This window comes from Ranitomeya variabilis, chromosome 1 (genome assembly GCF_051348905.1).
Source record: "Ranitomeya variabilis isolate aRanVar5 chromosome 1, aRanVar5.hap1, whole genome shotgun sequence".
In the NCBI taxonomy this organism is placed as follows: Eukaryota; Metazoa; Chordata; class Amphibia; order Anura; family Dendrobatidae; genus Ranitomeya; species Ranitomeya variabilis.
In genome coordinates, this window is record NC_135232.1 from 8,088,660 (window position 1) to 8,104,662 (window position 16,003).

The 16,003-nt window shown below is 46.1% G+C and overlaps 2 protein-coding genes across 2 annotated transcripts in view; one reads left to right on the plus strand and one right to left on the minus strand.

The window, feature by feature from the left end:
* The window catches only part of LOC143793645 (uncharacterized), an 80,834-nt gene extending 78,017 nt beyond the window's left edge, over positions 1-2,817 (plus strand). Inside the window, exon 7 of the mRNA XM_077280704.1 lies at positions 2,594-2,817. Coding sequence (XP_077136819.1) covers positions 2,594-2,783 — 190 coding nt within the window. The 3' untranslated portion in view covers positions 2,784-2,817. The remainder of the gene's footprint in view (positions 1-2,593) is intronic.
* A 9,191-nt stretch (positions 2,818-12,008) lies between these two features.
* LOC143785926 (epidermal differentiation-specific protein-like) lies at positions 12,009-12,527 on the minus strand. The gene has a single exon (XM_077275103.1). The coding sequence runs from the start codon at positions 12,525-12,527 to the stop codon at positions 12,009-12,011; it is 519 nt and encodes a 172-aa protein (XP_077131218.1).
* Positions 12,528-16,003: the final 3,476 nt, after the last annotated feature.

Sequence of the window (16,003 nt, forward strand, 5' to 3'; positions counted from 1 at the left end):
CACGCCATAATCCATGTCTGGGGGCTGAAAAGTTTTCAATTTGGACGGTGCCAAGATGCAACCGTCCAGGTTGAGAATCACTGATGAAGGAGCTGCTGCGAGAACAGCCTCAGAAGCTAGCATTGACGTCACTGTGGTTATTTCTCACCGTGATCTGCTGTGAACTCGATAAACTGAACTGTGGTGACCTCATCACCGACTTTCTCCCATGTGGCTGAGGTCACCGCAATTCAGTCCTGCTGGGAATGCAGCCTCACTGACTATCGGTAACCACGATGATATCACCGCTGGTCAATAATGCTGCTCATTCAACAGTGGTTCTCAGCCTAGACAGTTGCATCTTGGCACCATCCAGGTTGAAAACTATTAATCCCCAGACATGGATTACGGTGTGGGATAGAACGACGGACAGGTGAGAGATATTGTTGTTTGCTATTTTTGTTCTATTACAAGAGACGAGGGATTCAATGGAATTAGGTGTTAGTTGAGTATAGCTATGTTTGTTATTTTAAAATAAAAATGGAAAAGTGTGTTTTGTTTTATTTCTAATAAAAGACTTTATTCTGGGTGTGTCTTCATTTACCATATAACTATAGGATTAGTAATGGATAGGCTTGATGTCCCCGGACAATACAATGGTGTCATCAACCCCACAAATATGAATCCCTCTTGCCACCGCTACAGGGCAATAGAGGTTCCTCTTCTGGGCAGCTGCGAGGCCATGGGGAAGGGGCAAGATCCAAGGCCCCTTACCAGCATTATTTTCGGGATTTTATTTTTGATATTCTATCTCTCAATGTTAAAATTAACGTACTCTTAAAATTATAGACTGTTCATTTCTTTGTCAGTGGGCAAACTTACAAAATCAGCAAGGGATCAAATAATTATTTCCTTCACTGTATGTCCATCTTGTTATTTCCATCGCTCCATAGCTTCTTCTTAGTGTTGTAATTTCATGTTGAGCAGTGAGTCAGTCTGGCACATTGGTACATTGGTGGGGGCACAAACAGCAAGACTGCAGCTTAGCCTAGGACAGAAGTCTGCTTCTCTCATGTACATGTGTCAATTGCATGTTGTGTATAACTGTCTAAAGGAGACTTAGTGACTGACTACCTTCCCTCGAATGTCTGTGGGTGCTGTGCATCTGCCCCAGCTGTCTGTGGGTGAGGTTACATCTGCTCACAGCTGTCTTTGGGTGTAGGGCACCTGCCCCTGGCTGTCTGTGGGTGTGATAAGCCTAACCCTGGCTGTCTGTGGGTGTGCTAAGCCTGACCTTGGCTATCTGTGGGTGTGGTTACACCTGTCCTTGGCTGTCTGTGGGTGTGCTTTTGGTGCTCCCAGCTGTCTGTGGGTGTTGTAAGCCTACCCCTGGCTGTCTGTGGGTGTGGTAAGTCTGACCTTGGCCGTCTGTGGTTGTGGTAAGCCTGACCTTGGCCATCTGTGGGCGTGATCCTGCCTGACCTCAGCTGCCTGTGGGCATGGTTATGCCTGTCCTCGGCTGTATGTGGGTGTGGTAAGCCTTCCATAGGCTGTCTTTTGGTGTGGTGCACCTAATAATTATTATTATTATTATTCATTTTTATAGCGCCATTTATTCCATGGCGCTTTACATGTGAAATACGGGGCAAATATAGACAAATACATTAAACATGAGCAAAAAACAAGGCACACAGGTACATAAGGAGGGAGGACCCTGCCCGCGAGGGCTCACAGTCTACAGGGGATGGGTGAGGATACACTAGGAGAGGGCAGAGCTGGTTGTGCGGCGGTTCAGTAGGTTCAGGATCACTGCAGGCTGTAGGCTTGTCAGAAGAGGTGAGTCTTCAGGTTCTTTTTGAAAGTTTCTGTGGTAGGCGAGAGTCTGATGTGTTGGGGTAGAGAGTTCCAGAGTATGGGGGAAGCACAGGAGAAGTCTTGGATGCGGTTGTGGGAAGAAGAGATTATTAATAATAATAATAATAATCTTTATTTATATAGCGCCAACATATTCCGCAGCGCTTTACAGTTTAACAGTTTCAAACACAACAGTCATAGGTAACAACATTAACAATACAATAACTAAAGCACCTGCCCCTGGCTGTCTGTGAGTGTGATAAGCCTGACCCTCGCTGTCTGTGGACGTGATAAGCCTGACCCTCGCTGTCTGTGGGCGTGGTTACGCCTGTCTTCAGCTGTCTGTGGGTGTGGTATCGCTTGCTCCCAGCTGTCTGTGGGTGTGGTAACACCTGTTCTCGGCTGTCTGTGGGTGTGATAAGCCTACCCCCAGCTGTATTTAGGTGTGGTAAGCCTGACCCTTGCAGTCAGTGAGCATGGTTATGCCTGTTCTCGGCTGTCTGTGGGTGTGGTAACGCTTGTCTCCAGCTGTCTGTGGGCGTGGCTTTGCTTATCCTCGGCTTTCTGTGGGCGTGGCTTCGCCTGCTCCCAGCTGTCTGTGGGCGTGGCTGCGCCTGTCCTCGGCTGTCTGTGGGTGTGGTAATGCCTGCCTCCAGCTGTCCATATGACTGTTAGTAATATCCAAGGCCAGGTCCTCGTCATTTTGTACACTTCTCTGTTTTTTTTCCTTCTCTCTTTATCTTTGTATCTCCTTACACAGACCAGATTTCCAAGAAAGGAATCCTCAGCTGTGTGTGAAGGCAGGTCCTCGCCTGTCATCGGCGCCCTGTAGAACTGCGCTGCCGTGGATCTGTGAGATGAGGACCAAAATATCCAGCTCCAAGACGGAGGCTCTGCGCTGCATCGGCGAGAAGATCGGGCTTTTTGGAGAGAATCATCAGGAGCAGTAATTGCCTAATACTGGGTTAGGTCCACATCGATTGTAAATTGGGCAGCACAGTGGCTCAGTGGTTAGCACAGCAGCCTTGCAGCGCTGGGGTCCTGGGTTCTAATCCCACCTTGGACAACATCTGCAAAGAGTTTGTATGTTCTCCCCGTGTTTGCGTGGGTTTCCTCCGGGCACTCCGGTTTCCTCCCACATTCCAAAGACATACTGATAGGGAAATTAGATTGTGAGCCCCATCGGGGACAGCGATGATAATGTGTGCAAAACTGTAAAGCGCTGCGTAATATGTTAGCGCTATATAAAAATAAAGATTATTATTATTTATTATTAAATTGCCAATCACGTCATTGATCAGATTGATTTCTCCATGTCTCTTTGGTGGATGAATGTAGAACTGTGGATATCAACCATCTGGATTTCAGCAATGGCTGTGATACATAAAGATCTGATAGACAAGTTCTGAAAATTGGTAGCGATGAGTGAATATTTTTAAACTTATCACCCATTTCCCCAAATTTAAGAAAAATAAATAAATTCATGGAGGCAATTGCCCATAAGAAAGTGTCACAGTCTGAGGTTCCTGCATACAACCCCTTTTAAAGGGACCCCGTCAGCACAGAGTCAGCGTTCAGAGTAAGTCCTCTCGGTGCATCATGGCGGGACCAGTAATTTAAAAAGACCAAGGAAACTGGAAAGACCATAAAAGCCATAGGATCTTACCCGAGAAGAGAATGGAGACAAAGGGCAGCTGTGCTCTCCTGATGACTCACAAACCCTGTAGACATTTAGGAGGAGGCTGCTGCAGATCCACGAAGAGAAGAAACATGTGAAGCTGGAAAAAGTGGATTAAATCTGCGCTGCCATAAAAATTGTGGTTTGTCCTGAGGAAGTAGTGTTTCAGTTGTCTAACTTCAGTCGTAAAGTGCTGCAGTATATGTCGGCGCTATAAAAATAAAATCTATTACTTAAATGCAATGACAAATAAACCAAATATCTCCTGCTCATCAGTGGGACGCTGGCAGCGCAGATTTATTCCACTTTTCCCAGGTTCACAGTAATGTAAATAAATCTTCCTACCTTCTAGTTTCCCTCTAGCTCCACACAATTTCTTCTGTGACTGATAGCGCAGTGCCATCTGTCTGTGATTTGTGGTCGGCTTGTCTGTCCAGTGAGCCACAGCTGATTCACCTTTTCTTCGGGTGCTTAGTTTCTGTTATCCCTGTTGCAGTCTTTTCAGGGTAACATATTTTCATTTACTCATTTCTCTGCCCTATCACCTTTTGTGTTCAGCTTTATATTCTTTCCTCCTGCTGGGATTTCCTGACAGTGAGTGTCAGTTGGATGTCCAGCCATATTGCTGTAGTATAAACCTGTCAGTGAAAGACCAGCTAGGGTTCATCTCTTTAATGTTTATGTTCTTTATCCTGCACCTATCTTCTGTGTCTTTGGGAAGGAGGTGACCTATTTTCTAATGGAATGTTTTTAATCCCTTTGTACTTTGTTTTGTTTGTTTTACTCACTCTGGGCTCTTTCCTTCTTTCAGCACACTTTCCCTTCTGTAGGTAATTTTTACTCTGCTCTGCCCTCCGATTCTTTAGGATGAAAGTGATGCGCTTGACAGCCATTCAGGTAGCATAGGTACAAGGCATTAGGAATTGAGATCTGGGACGGCATCTACAGCTTTCAAATGAACGTCACAGTAAGACGAGGAGGGTGAGGGATCGGTGTAGGCCTCCTGTGCTGGGAGCCCTGATACCACATGCAACATCTCTACCTGCTTTCATCCTGAGCCGCACTCAGATGGTGCAAATATCATATAAATTTTGTGGACTACAATTGTCAGAAAAATCTAAGGATAGTGACATGGGTAGTTGACTCCAAAGAAGTGGAGGCCTGACGGTCTTGGAGGCCTACTGCTACAGGCAACAAGCATGAAGGAGACCCAACCAGGAGTCTACACATTTACAAAAATTAGTGGCAGACACCAACAAAGTGGCATCAATTGCAATAAAGTAGACGTAGCATAGCGGGGACCGACACCTCTTCCACTACAGCCAACTCACCAGATGGAGACTGTAATGGCAAAGGTGGTGGACTCACTGTTCCATATCTCTCTGAAAGCCTGGAAAGGGCGTAACTAGGTGGCCTACGAAAACCCTATGGGCAGCACGGTGGCGCAGTGGTTAGCACTGCAGCCTTGCACCTCTGGAGTCCTGGGTTCAAATGCCACCAAGGACAACATCTGCAAGGAGTTTGTATGTTCTCCCCGTGTTTGCATGGGTTTCCTCCAGGTTCTCCGGTTTCTTCCCACATTCCAAAGACATACTGATAGGGAATTTAGATTGTGAACCCCATTGGGGACAGCGATGATAATGTGTGTAAAAAACTGCGGAATATGTTAGCACTATATAAAAATAAAGAATATTATTATTATCCCTACTCGGACAAGTGGCAGCAGGCGAAAACTGTGACCCAAGAAGGGACAAAGAGGTGCTACTCTGTGGCTGATCTACAGAAGATAGCAGCTGACCCCCTACCGCCGGTAAGCTGCTACAGCCTGAAGGAGGGATGAAAACCTAAACCTGTCCTTCCTCTTGTGTTTCCAATGGGCCATTTCTTGGTACCGGCCGTCTCGGTGATAGTGTCCCCTGGGCCTGCCCCTGACTCTCTCTGTATGGGGCGGTCCTCTCTAGGCTAGCTCACCCGGGGGAGGTTCGTCACCACGATCCAGTGGGTTCACCCTTGGAGTTTCGCAAGTTGTCACAATGGCGGTCTGGACCGAATTCAAAGGGAAAGGGAAAATGAATGACAACAATCAGCGAGACGTCACTGGTGAGAACCTGCACAATATACACATACAAGTGATTCTCACTAAATCAGAATATCATCAAAAAGTTAATTTATTTCAGTTCTTAAATACAAAAAGTGAATCTCATATATTCTATAGAGTCCTTACACACAGAGTGATCTCCTTCACGTGTTTATTTCTGTTAATGTTGATGATTATGGCTTACAGCCAATGAAAACCCAAAAGTCATTATCTCAGTAAATTAGAAAAATTAACAAAAAACACCTGCAAAGGCTTCCTAAGTGTTTATAAAGGTCCCTTAGTCTGTTTCAGTAGCTCCACAATCATGGGGAAGACTGCTGACCTGACAGATGTCCAGAAGGCGTCACCGACACACTCCACAAGGAGGGGAAGCCACAAAAGGTCATTGGTAACGAAGGCGGCTGTTCACACAGTGCTGTGTCCAAGAATATTAATGGAAAGTGGAGTGGAAGGAAAAAGTGTGGTAGAATAAGATGCACAAGCAACCGGGATAACCGCAGCCTGGAAAGGATTGTTAAGAAAAGGCCATTAAAAAATGTGGTGGAGATTCACAAGGAGCGGACTGCTGCTGGAGTCATTGCTTCACCACACACAGACATGTCCAGGACATGGGCTACAAGTGTCACATTCCTTGTGTCAGCCACTCATGACCAATAGACAACGCCAGAAGCGTCTTACCTGGACCAAGGAGAAAAAGAACTGGACTGTTGTCAGTGGTCCAAGGTGTTGTTTCCAGATTAATGTAAATTTTGCATTTCATTTGGAAATCCAGGTCCCAGAGTCTGGAGGAAGAGTGGAGAGGCCACAATCCAAGCTGCTGGAGGTCTAGTGTGAAGTCTCCACAATCAATGATGGTTCGGGGGGCCATGTCATCTGCTGGTGTAGGTCCACTGTGTTTTATCAAGACCAAAGTCAGCGCAGCCGTCTACCAGGACATTGTAGAGCCCTTCATGCTTCCCTCTGCCGACAAGCTTTTTGGAGATGGAAATGTCATTCTCCAGCAGGACTTGGCCCCTGTCCACACTGCCAAAAGTACCAATACCTGGTGTAAAAACAACAGTATCACTGGGCTTGATTGGCAGCAAACTCGCCTGACCTTAACCCCATAGAGAATCTATGGAGTATTGTCAAGAGGAAGATGAGAGACACCAGACCCAACAATGCAGACGAGCTGAAAGCTGCTATCAAAGCAACCTGGGCTTCCATAACCCCTCAGCAGCACCACAGGCTGATCGCCTCCATGCCACGCTGCATTGATGCAGTAATTGATGTAGAAGGAGCCCGACCAAGTGTTGAGGGCATTTACTGAACATACGTTTCAGGAGGCCAACATTTCAGATTTTACAATCATTTTTCAAGCTGGTGTTATAAAGTATTCTAATTTACTGAGATAATCACTTTTGGGTTTCATTGGCTGTAAGCCATAATCATTAACATGAACAGAAATAAACACGTGAAATAGATCACTCTGTGTGTAATGACTCTCTATGTTATATGAGTTTCACTTATTGTATTGAAGAACATGTATTGATGATATTCTAATTTAGTTAGAAGCACTTGTATATGGTCTGCAGAATCCTGGTGTAAAACCGATATCACCATTATATGGCCACTGTATGGTGGGAATATCATTCTTAGTACTTGTGGTCACATGACGGCCGCTCTCACCGTCATCGGAGAATCCTCACAGTGCACGCTACGAGGATTCAGAAGTCCGAAACTCCGTAGACTTCAACCTCAATCGCTTTAACGATCAGTATGGTGGTGTTATTAACACTATATTACCTGGTAATATTTGGTTATGGTTTGTTGGTATTTGCGTGTCATTTTGCAATATTATGATTTTGATATAATAATTATTTAATCTTATATAACAATAATATTGATATTATTAGAAATATTGGTCTTGTAATAAATCTTGATTTCCTCCATCCAGGGCAATATTTGTAATACATTTCACCTGGTGCTTTGGTGCGCGAAGACCATGGGCCTGTGTGATGTCAAATGCCAGGGCTGAATTTCAGTCCCAGTCCGTCCCTGTGGGTCAGTAACAGGAAATCAGGTATTTGAACCACCAGCATTCAGGGAACTTCCAGGCACAATATTTGGCAACAAAAGGAGGAAGATGGAAGTTTAAATAGGGTGTGGTGCTACCCCATGGGTCACAGCAGGGAGATGATTACAGCTGCTGGACAGCACACACCATTAGGTCACAGTCAGACTGATCCTGAGCTGGACAATGTCTGCCCTATCCAGAGACACTGGCTAACACCTCTTCGTGAGTACCAGAGACACTCGTAGAGTGAATACAGCAGCACCTGGTGACTAATGTAGATTTAGTTGGAGTAGATCTGGGTAGAAATGTGACAGCATCTCATGGATTAGAAGGACCAGGAATTAAGCTGTCATATATCAGTCTTTAAGTTATTGTGGCATAAGTATTTCACATGCCTGTGTATTGTGAGGGTGAACAAGAGATTTTTTACATATCTTAAGTTTGTCTTAGAATGCTTCACTAGAGACTGAAACCATCCCATATACAAAGCTCCTGGCATTGCAGGGAACAGAATGTGGACTTAGATATAGTCTAGAGTCACTTCTGGAGAGTTCAGCTAAGAAGTGTCCATAACAGCTGCCATCCCAGGAACTCCATCAATTCAGGAACTGCAGTAACCCAGGAACTTCACCAACCCAGAAACTCCACCAACATGGGAACTCCACCAACATGGGAACTCCACCAACTTGGGAACTCCACCAACTTGGGAACTCCATAATCTCGGAACTCCACCAATCTGGGAACTGCATCAACCCGGGAACTCCACCAACCTGGGAACTCCACCAACCCGGGTACTCCATCAACCCGGGAACTCCATCAACCCGGGAACTCCACCAACCCGGGAACTCCCCCAAACTAGGAACTCCACTAATCCGGGAACTTCACCAACCCGGGAACTGCATTAACCCAGGAACTCCACCAACCCGTGAACTGCATTAACCCAGGAACTCCACCAACCCAGGAACTCCACCAACATGGGAACTCCACCAACACAGGAACTCCACCAACCTGGGAACTCCATAATCTCAGAACTCCACCAATCTGGGAACTGCATCAACCCGGGAACTCCACCAACCTGGGAACTCCACCAACCTGGGAGCTCCACCAACCTGGGAACTCCATCAACCCGGGAACTCCACCAACCCGGGAACTCCCCCAAACTGGGAACTCCACTAATCCGGGAACTTCACCAACCCGGGAACTGCATTAACCCAGGAACTCCACCAACCCGTGAACTGCATTAACCCAGGAACTCCACCAACCCAGGAACTCCATCAACCCGGCAACTTCACCAACCCTGGAACTCTATCATCCTGGGAACTCCACTAACCCGGGAACTCGACCAACCCAGGAACTTCACCAACCCAGGAACTCCTTCATCCCAGGAACTCCACTAACCCAGGAACACCATCAACATGGGAACTGCATCAACTCAGGAACTCCATCAACCAGGGAACTCCCCTAACCCGGGAACTCCACCAATCCGAGAACTCCACGAACCCGGAAACTGCATTAACCCAGGAACTCCACCAACCCGGGAACTTCACCAACCCTGGAACTCTATCATCCTGGGAACTCCACTAACCCGGGAACTCGACCAACCCAGGAACTTCACCAACCCAGGAACTCCTTCATCCCAGGAACTCCACTAACCCAGGAACACCATCAACATGGGAACTGCATCAACTCAGGAACTCCATCAACCAGGGAACTCCCCTAACCCGGGAACTCCACCAATCCGAGAACTCCACGAACCCGGGAACTGCATTAACCCAGGAACTCCACCAACCCAGGAACTTTATTCATATAATTCATATGCAGCGCCCCCACTGCCGCAGGGCCGAGGGGTACTCGGTACCGGGCCTCTGAGTCTCTGCTCTGGGGTTGTCACGGTGGCTAGGCCCCGGTCCGTGACCCTGCCGAGGGGCGCACAGTGAATGATGGATGTGGATGGTGGTAGTGGTGCGGTGTAGTGCCGGTCGCAGTAAATAACGAGGACACCAGGTTGCAGTCTCTTTACCTCTTTACTGAAGGTCTCTGGGTCCTCAGTCCGGAATACAGTTCACCAGGCTGCGCAAGTCCGGCTGGTCCAATGGCACCTCCAGAGTTCTCTTTGCAGGTGGAAATCTGTGCCTTCCTGCTAGCGCTATGTGTTGTGGTCCTCCCCTGCTGTGCTTACGGGATAGTACCCCACAACTGTTGTGTCTGTTTCTGATGTTCCCTCACAACTCGTTCGGATGATGTTCTTCTCCTCCGTCCCTCCCTGATGTTCTGGTTAGGACGGCACCCGTATGACGAGTAGGCTCGGAGCTCTTCCGGGACCCTAGAGTCGCCCCTCTCCTAGTGCGCCCCCCATGTCTTCATAGGTGATGTATGTGAGACAGCCCGCCTGAGACTGACTGTCCTGCCGTTGGTTTGAAGTATTGCTTGAAGCTAGATTTATAAATACTTCCTCGGCGTTCCGGCCGCCGGTTGTGCGCCTCAGTAGGATGTTGCCTCGGTCTTACAGCACGACCCCTACTGGTATTTCTCCTCTTGCTTTGATCTCGTTTCTCACTCAGCACAATCTATCTCGCTTCTGATCCTTTCTTAGGGCACCGCCGCTATGCTGAGCAGGCGCGGTCCCGTGACGTTCTTCCTTGTTGCCAGGCCTCTGTCAGGGTCCCAAACCTGACAGGGACCCTACCGAATTTTCCCCCACAACACCCTCTGCCACAAGGTGTTGCCTGGTCCAACCCAGTCAGCTTTCTGACCTAACTTCCTGCCTGACCCCCAGTTTACCCACTGTGGTGAGGAGTGGCCTAATAAATAGCGCCCTTAGCTCCCCCTGGAGGCCCAGCTGTGAAATGTATTGGTGTCTGTGATACCTGGTCAGATGAACTCCTTCAGTGCCATCGGACGTACCATAGCCCCCCTTAGTGGCGGAGCCACAGTACTGCAACGACCAGGACTCAGGGGCGCTGCACATACAGTATAATTGCACTTTCTTCTCCTGCTGTCAATTTTCATCTCCATTTTTGTGGGACTCACCTTGTTTTTACTATTGCTTTACTTTTTTTATATAATAAAATATATATATTATTTGCTTGTGTCGTATGTGTCCTGTGTGAATAGGTTTTCTATGATTTACTTAGACTATTGCAATATACTGAATGCACATATATTGTAGTGCATTGTACCTATTCTGTAACTTTTTGACGCATAGGTTTGCACTTAATTGATCAGTATAGCACTTTTTTTTACACATGTCATACTGAAGTCTGCACGTCACACGGCTGGTCGAGGATTCCACACATGCAGCAGGATATACAATGGACAGCACTGTCAGTAATGGAGCAGTTACTATTAGTGGGGATTACACAACAGAGGAATATAAAAAGTAACTATAGACAGTGAGTGCATCAGTACAGGTCGTTCCCTATAATCTCAAGTCTCCGAATCACAAGTCATACACTTGAGCCAAACCACACTTAGCACAAAACACACTGAGAACCAACCACTCTCATCTCATTCACTTGGTATTTCGGATTTGTGACATTCGCTTGTTTTAGATGTTCTTTCACAAATGTGGTACTCTGTCCTTTCCACCAAGTTTGTATGCAGTGATTTCATAGGGAGAGTTAATTGAGGACAGAAATCATTGTACACAACAATGTAGAAAATGTCTCCGTACGCTTAAATTAGGGCCAAGTATATACTACATCACTGTAGTCGTGACTAACATCGGAATCCAGATATGAAGAAATTGTCATTGTAATAATACTACAAAAATAATTATAGAAAAAAGTACAGTATTATAAAATATGTAACTCCCTATTTATACTGGTGACAGTGTGCACATAAAGACAGGGCAACAGCCAGAAACAAGAAACCCAGGAGATAACGTTTAAATTCTAGTACCCATTTCTACATGAAAAGGTTTGACCACCAATATAACCAGTAGAACCCACCTGGCACTGCTGGGCCCTGATGTGATAAATCAGAAGAATTCACAATTATCTCATGAAAACTCAAGCTTTTATTATTACATCAGGAAAAAGTAGCAAATCAGGCAATACAACTCCCGTAACCCAGGACTTGAAGCTTTCAGAGTTGGTCCTCACGCTCTTCAGGATGTGAGATGGAGCTCAATGTCTCTATCGTATTCTGACTTCTTTCCCTCATATCATGTGTGAGGTCTCACTGGTGGTGTGATCACAAGGACTGATGAAATGTCTCTGGTAAGCTGATAGCAGATGGTTCTTCCATGGAGGCTCTGGAGATTGTGCAGATCAGGGAGGCAGGGATCAGGAAAGCAGAGGAGGTGGAAGGCATCACTCATAGATTCCGTGACTTCTAGCTTTTTAGTTTGGTTTCTCGTAGGTTGTGTAGGCCTGCAGAGACTTCAAGGGTCCATCCAAGGCTTTCGCAGTTGCATCAGAAACGTTATCTCCAATGATGCTGACAATTCTGTTTCCATTAAACTCAGTATCATCATACAAGAGCCAAACGCCCTTCTCCACTTTGTGAGACAAGACTGAGAAGGCCATTTCTGTGTAAGATTTGCCTGTTAGCCTCTGACTGTCCCCTTTATAGCCAGTATCTGAGAAGACTGTAATGATATGGTTGACCAAACCATCAGGCAATTTTCTCATAGAGCCGATGTTTTTGATCTTGATGCCACGGTCGTATTTACCTTCCTTGTACACAGCGATCTCTCCTTTGTAGTCAGCATCAGAAAACACGATCCAGATTCCATCCCATACTTTAATGGACTGCACATTTTTTATAACGGTCATAGATTGAAAGTCGTCTGTATCTTCCAGGATCTTAGCTTCATCTCCACCACAGCCTTCTTCAGAATACAGCTGGATCTTGCTCATTTTCTGCTTCTGTGCTGGATTCAGGATCAGGGATTTACGATCAGGGTTTCAGCTCAGTGTGATTGATGCCTCCCGGGAGTCTCCATTTATAGGAGATGTGAGGAGATTACTCAAGACTCGCTTCATGAGAAATAATTCACTCAGAAACCACTGCAGTTCTTACACCACATCTTTACTGATGAAAAGATTCAATAGAATTGACATTTCTGCAGAAAATAGATAAAGAAGTTACCTCATCACCTTAGAAAAAATCCACCAAGTTCAATCGATCTCTGCCACAAATCATTTGTCAACTGTTACAGTAATATAATAGTTCATTGTTTTATGGTTCACCCTCAATGTCCTTTATCTTCAGAGTCATATCCCGTTTGGATGCTGACATTGTGTCTTCTATCACTCGCTCTGACAATATTGTCTGAATTGTGAATTTCCTCGTATAAGTTCACAGAGTCCCCCCGAAACCCAACCATAAGGCCACTCAATACCGTCGTGGTTTTGACACTGTGACAGGGTGTACGGCAGAGCAAGAAGGGACAACAGGCCGAGGAATGATTCAACAGATTTATTATCAAGAACGCTGGAACAACACATGCAGGTAGATCTACAGAGTCCACAATTAGTCCAACGGAACAGATTCGGGGCACCTCCCGATAATCCTTGTGCCAGCTAACAAAGCAATAGTCCACAATTAGTCCAACGGAACAGATTCGGGGGCACCTCCCGATAATCCTTGTGCCAACTAACAAAGCAATAGTCCACATGAGTCCAAGGGATCCCAAAACAATCTCACGAATGACGAGATATGTCCTTAGCGCAAGTCTCGCCCCGTTCGCTTCTGCAGTCACAGATGGACGTGGGGTCTTGCCTCGGCTAAGAATCCCCACTCCTTCTCCTTCAAGGATCAACTCACATCTGATCTCAAAATAAGAATGGATTGTCTGAGCTCCTGGGATCCGCCCATGAAGGGGGGTAGGGGTCACACCTTATATTCAATGGTTGGGTCCACCAGAAGATTCTATACTGGTTGGCTCCGCTTAGTCTATCCAGTATGTGCATTTGACTAGCCACCTGCTGTGAGGAAGAATGGCTATTCCTTCACTAGTGGTGTTGACAAAGCTTAATTACATTATAGCTCAGGGCTGCAAATATTGGGGGAAGGAGACAGGTTAAGTTACATACATCCCATGACATTGCAAAGTGTACAGTAAATACAACCAAAAGGAAGTCGCACCACATCATGACATATTATACAAAATACAGGACAGAGAAAAAAAAAATACATATCATGACAATCCCTTCCCATCCCAATTTGTGTACGTACTAGGGACCTCTACAGGTCACTGGTTAAGTACACACAGGCATGGCTGACCGGACTCAGGGCTCCTCTTTCCTGGACAGTCCATCTGCATTTTGGTGTTGGCTCCCTCTTCTGTATTGTATGGTGCAGCTGTAGACTTAAAGGCGGGCTCCATTTTACATCCTCTTTGACTTAAACTCTGCTACCGGCACCCACAAATCAACATTGTAGCTCTCCCATGTCATTTCCTAAGACCATATCTGCAGGCAGGCCCCTCATCACCCCAACCACGCATTGCTTGACCCCAAAGCCAAAGTCCAGTTCTACGCTTGCTTTTGGGATATTCTTCCATTGGCCTCCAGCTAATTCAATGGTAATCCCAGGTCCATGCTGTATTGCCTCTGGCCAAACCACTCTGGGATCAGCTATGGTGAGAAATGCCCCAGAGTCACAAAAGCCAATAACTCTCCGACCGTCCAGCATGACCTCCTGTACGTGCTTTCTTTGAGGATTAAAGGAGCTCATGGCTGTGGCCCGCACCCCATAAACCCCTAATGGTCAAACATGGGTTTCTGAGCTATTACGCAAATCAATTTGTAGCGGTGGCACCTCTTTCCCCATTGTATTTGGCTGTAAATAATTGATAGGCCGATTTGGTGCAGGGTCATTCCTCAATTGACCCTGAGGGCAGGCTGTTGTGAATTTGGATTCTGGGCTCCCCCGGTGGCTACTGGTGGAATTGAACTTGTGACATCATCTTCCCTGTTCACCTGTTCTGATTAGATCTGGGTGTCGCTATATAACCTGGCTTCTCTGTTAGATGCTTGCCGGTCAACAATGTTATCAGAAGCCTCTCTGTGCTTGTTCCTGCTCCCAGACATCTACTAGATAAGTTGGACATTCGTCCATGTTTTGTTTTTGTATTTTGGTTCCAGTTCACAGCTGCAGTTTCGTTACTGTGTCTGGAAAGCTCTTGTTGATCAGGAATTGCCACTCTGGTATTATGAGTTAATGCCAGAGTCCTAAAGTAATTTCTGGATGTGTTTTGTTAGGGTTTTCTACTGACCATGAAAGTATGCTTTCAGCATGCTGATATAACATGAGTAGAATCCCCACAATAGAAACACAACCCATTTTTCCGTCTAAAATTCTGCCGCTCGCTTCTGGACAGAATTCTATCACACTGCATGTTTTCTGGCGTTTTCTCAGTAGACACCGCCAGATGGTGCACTGGTTTGCGCTCCCGCAGACGCCTATCGATCTGAATGGCCATTGTCATGGACTCATTCAGACTTGCAGGCACAGGGAACCCCACCATAACATCCTTAATGGCATCAGAAAGACCCTCTCTGAAAGTAGCCGCCAAGGCACACTCATTCCACTGAGTAAGCACAGACCATTTACGAAATTTTTGGCAGTAAATTTCAGCTTCATCTTGCCCCTGCGATAGGGACATCAAAGTTTTTTCTGCCTGAAGTTCCAAATGAGGTTCCTCATACAGCAAGCCCAAGGCCAGAAAAAACGCATCCACATTGCGCAACGCAGGATCCCCTGGTGCCAATGCAAAAGCCCAATCTTGAGGGTCGCCGCGGAGCAAGGAAATCACAATCCCAACCTGCTGTGCAGGGTCTCCAGCAGAACGAGATTTCAGGGACAAAAATAACTTACAATTATTTCTAAAATTCTGAAAGCTAGATCTATTCCCTGAGAAGAATTCCGGCAAAGGAATTCTCGGCTCTGATACCGGAGCATGAACAACAAAATCTTGCAAACTTTGTACTTTCGTGGCGAGATTATTCAAACCTGCAGTTACACTCTGTAGATCCATTATAGACAGGTGAACATAGAGCCATTCAAAGATTAGAAGGAGAGAGAAAAAAAAGAAAGACTGCAGCATAGACAGACTGGCAAGTGATCCAATTAAGAGCACACTAACTACTAGAGAAAAAAAAAAAAAGAAAAAAAAAAAATTTTCAGCAGACTTCTTATTTCTCTCCTTTCTCAGCCAAGGATTTTAACCCTTTAGTGGGCCGGTCAAACTGTCATGATCTCCATGGCCAGAGAACTAGCATAAGCCTCTATAGGAACAAGCTCTTGGAAGATGTAACTGTACTGACCATGAACTAAACCTACCGCATCATCTAGAAGTAGCCAGGTAGCATGTCCTACTTTTTATCCC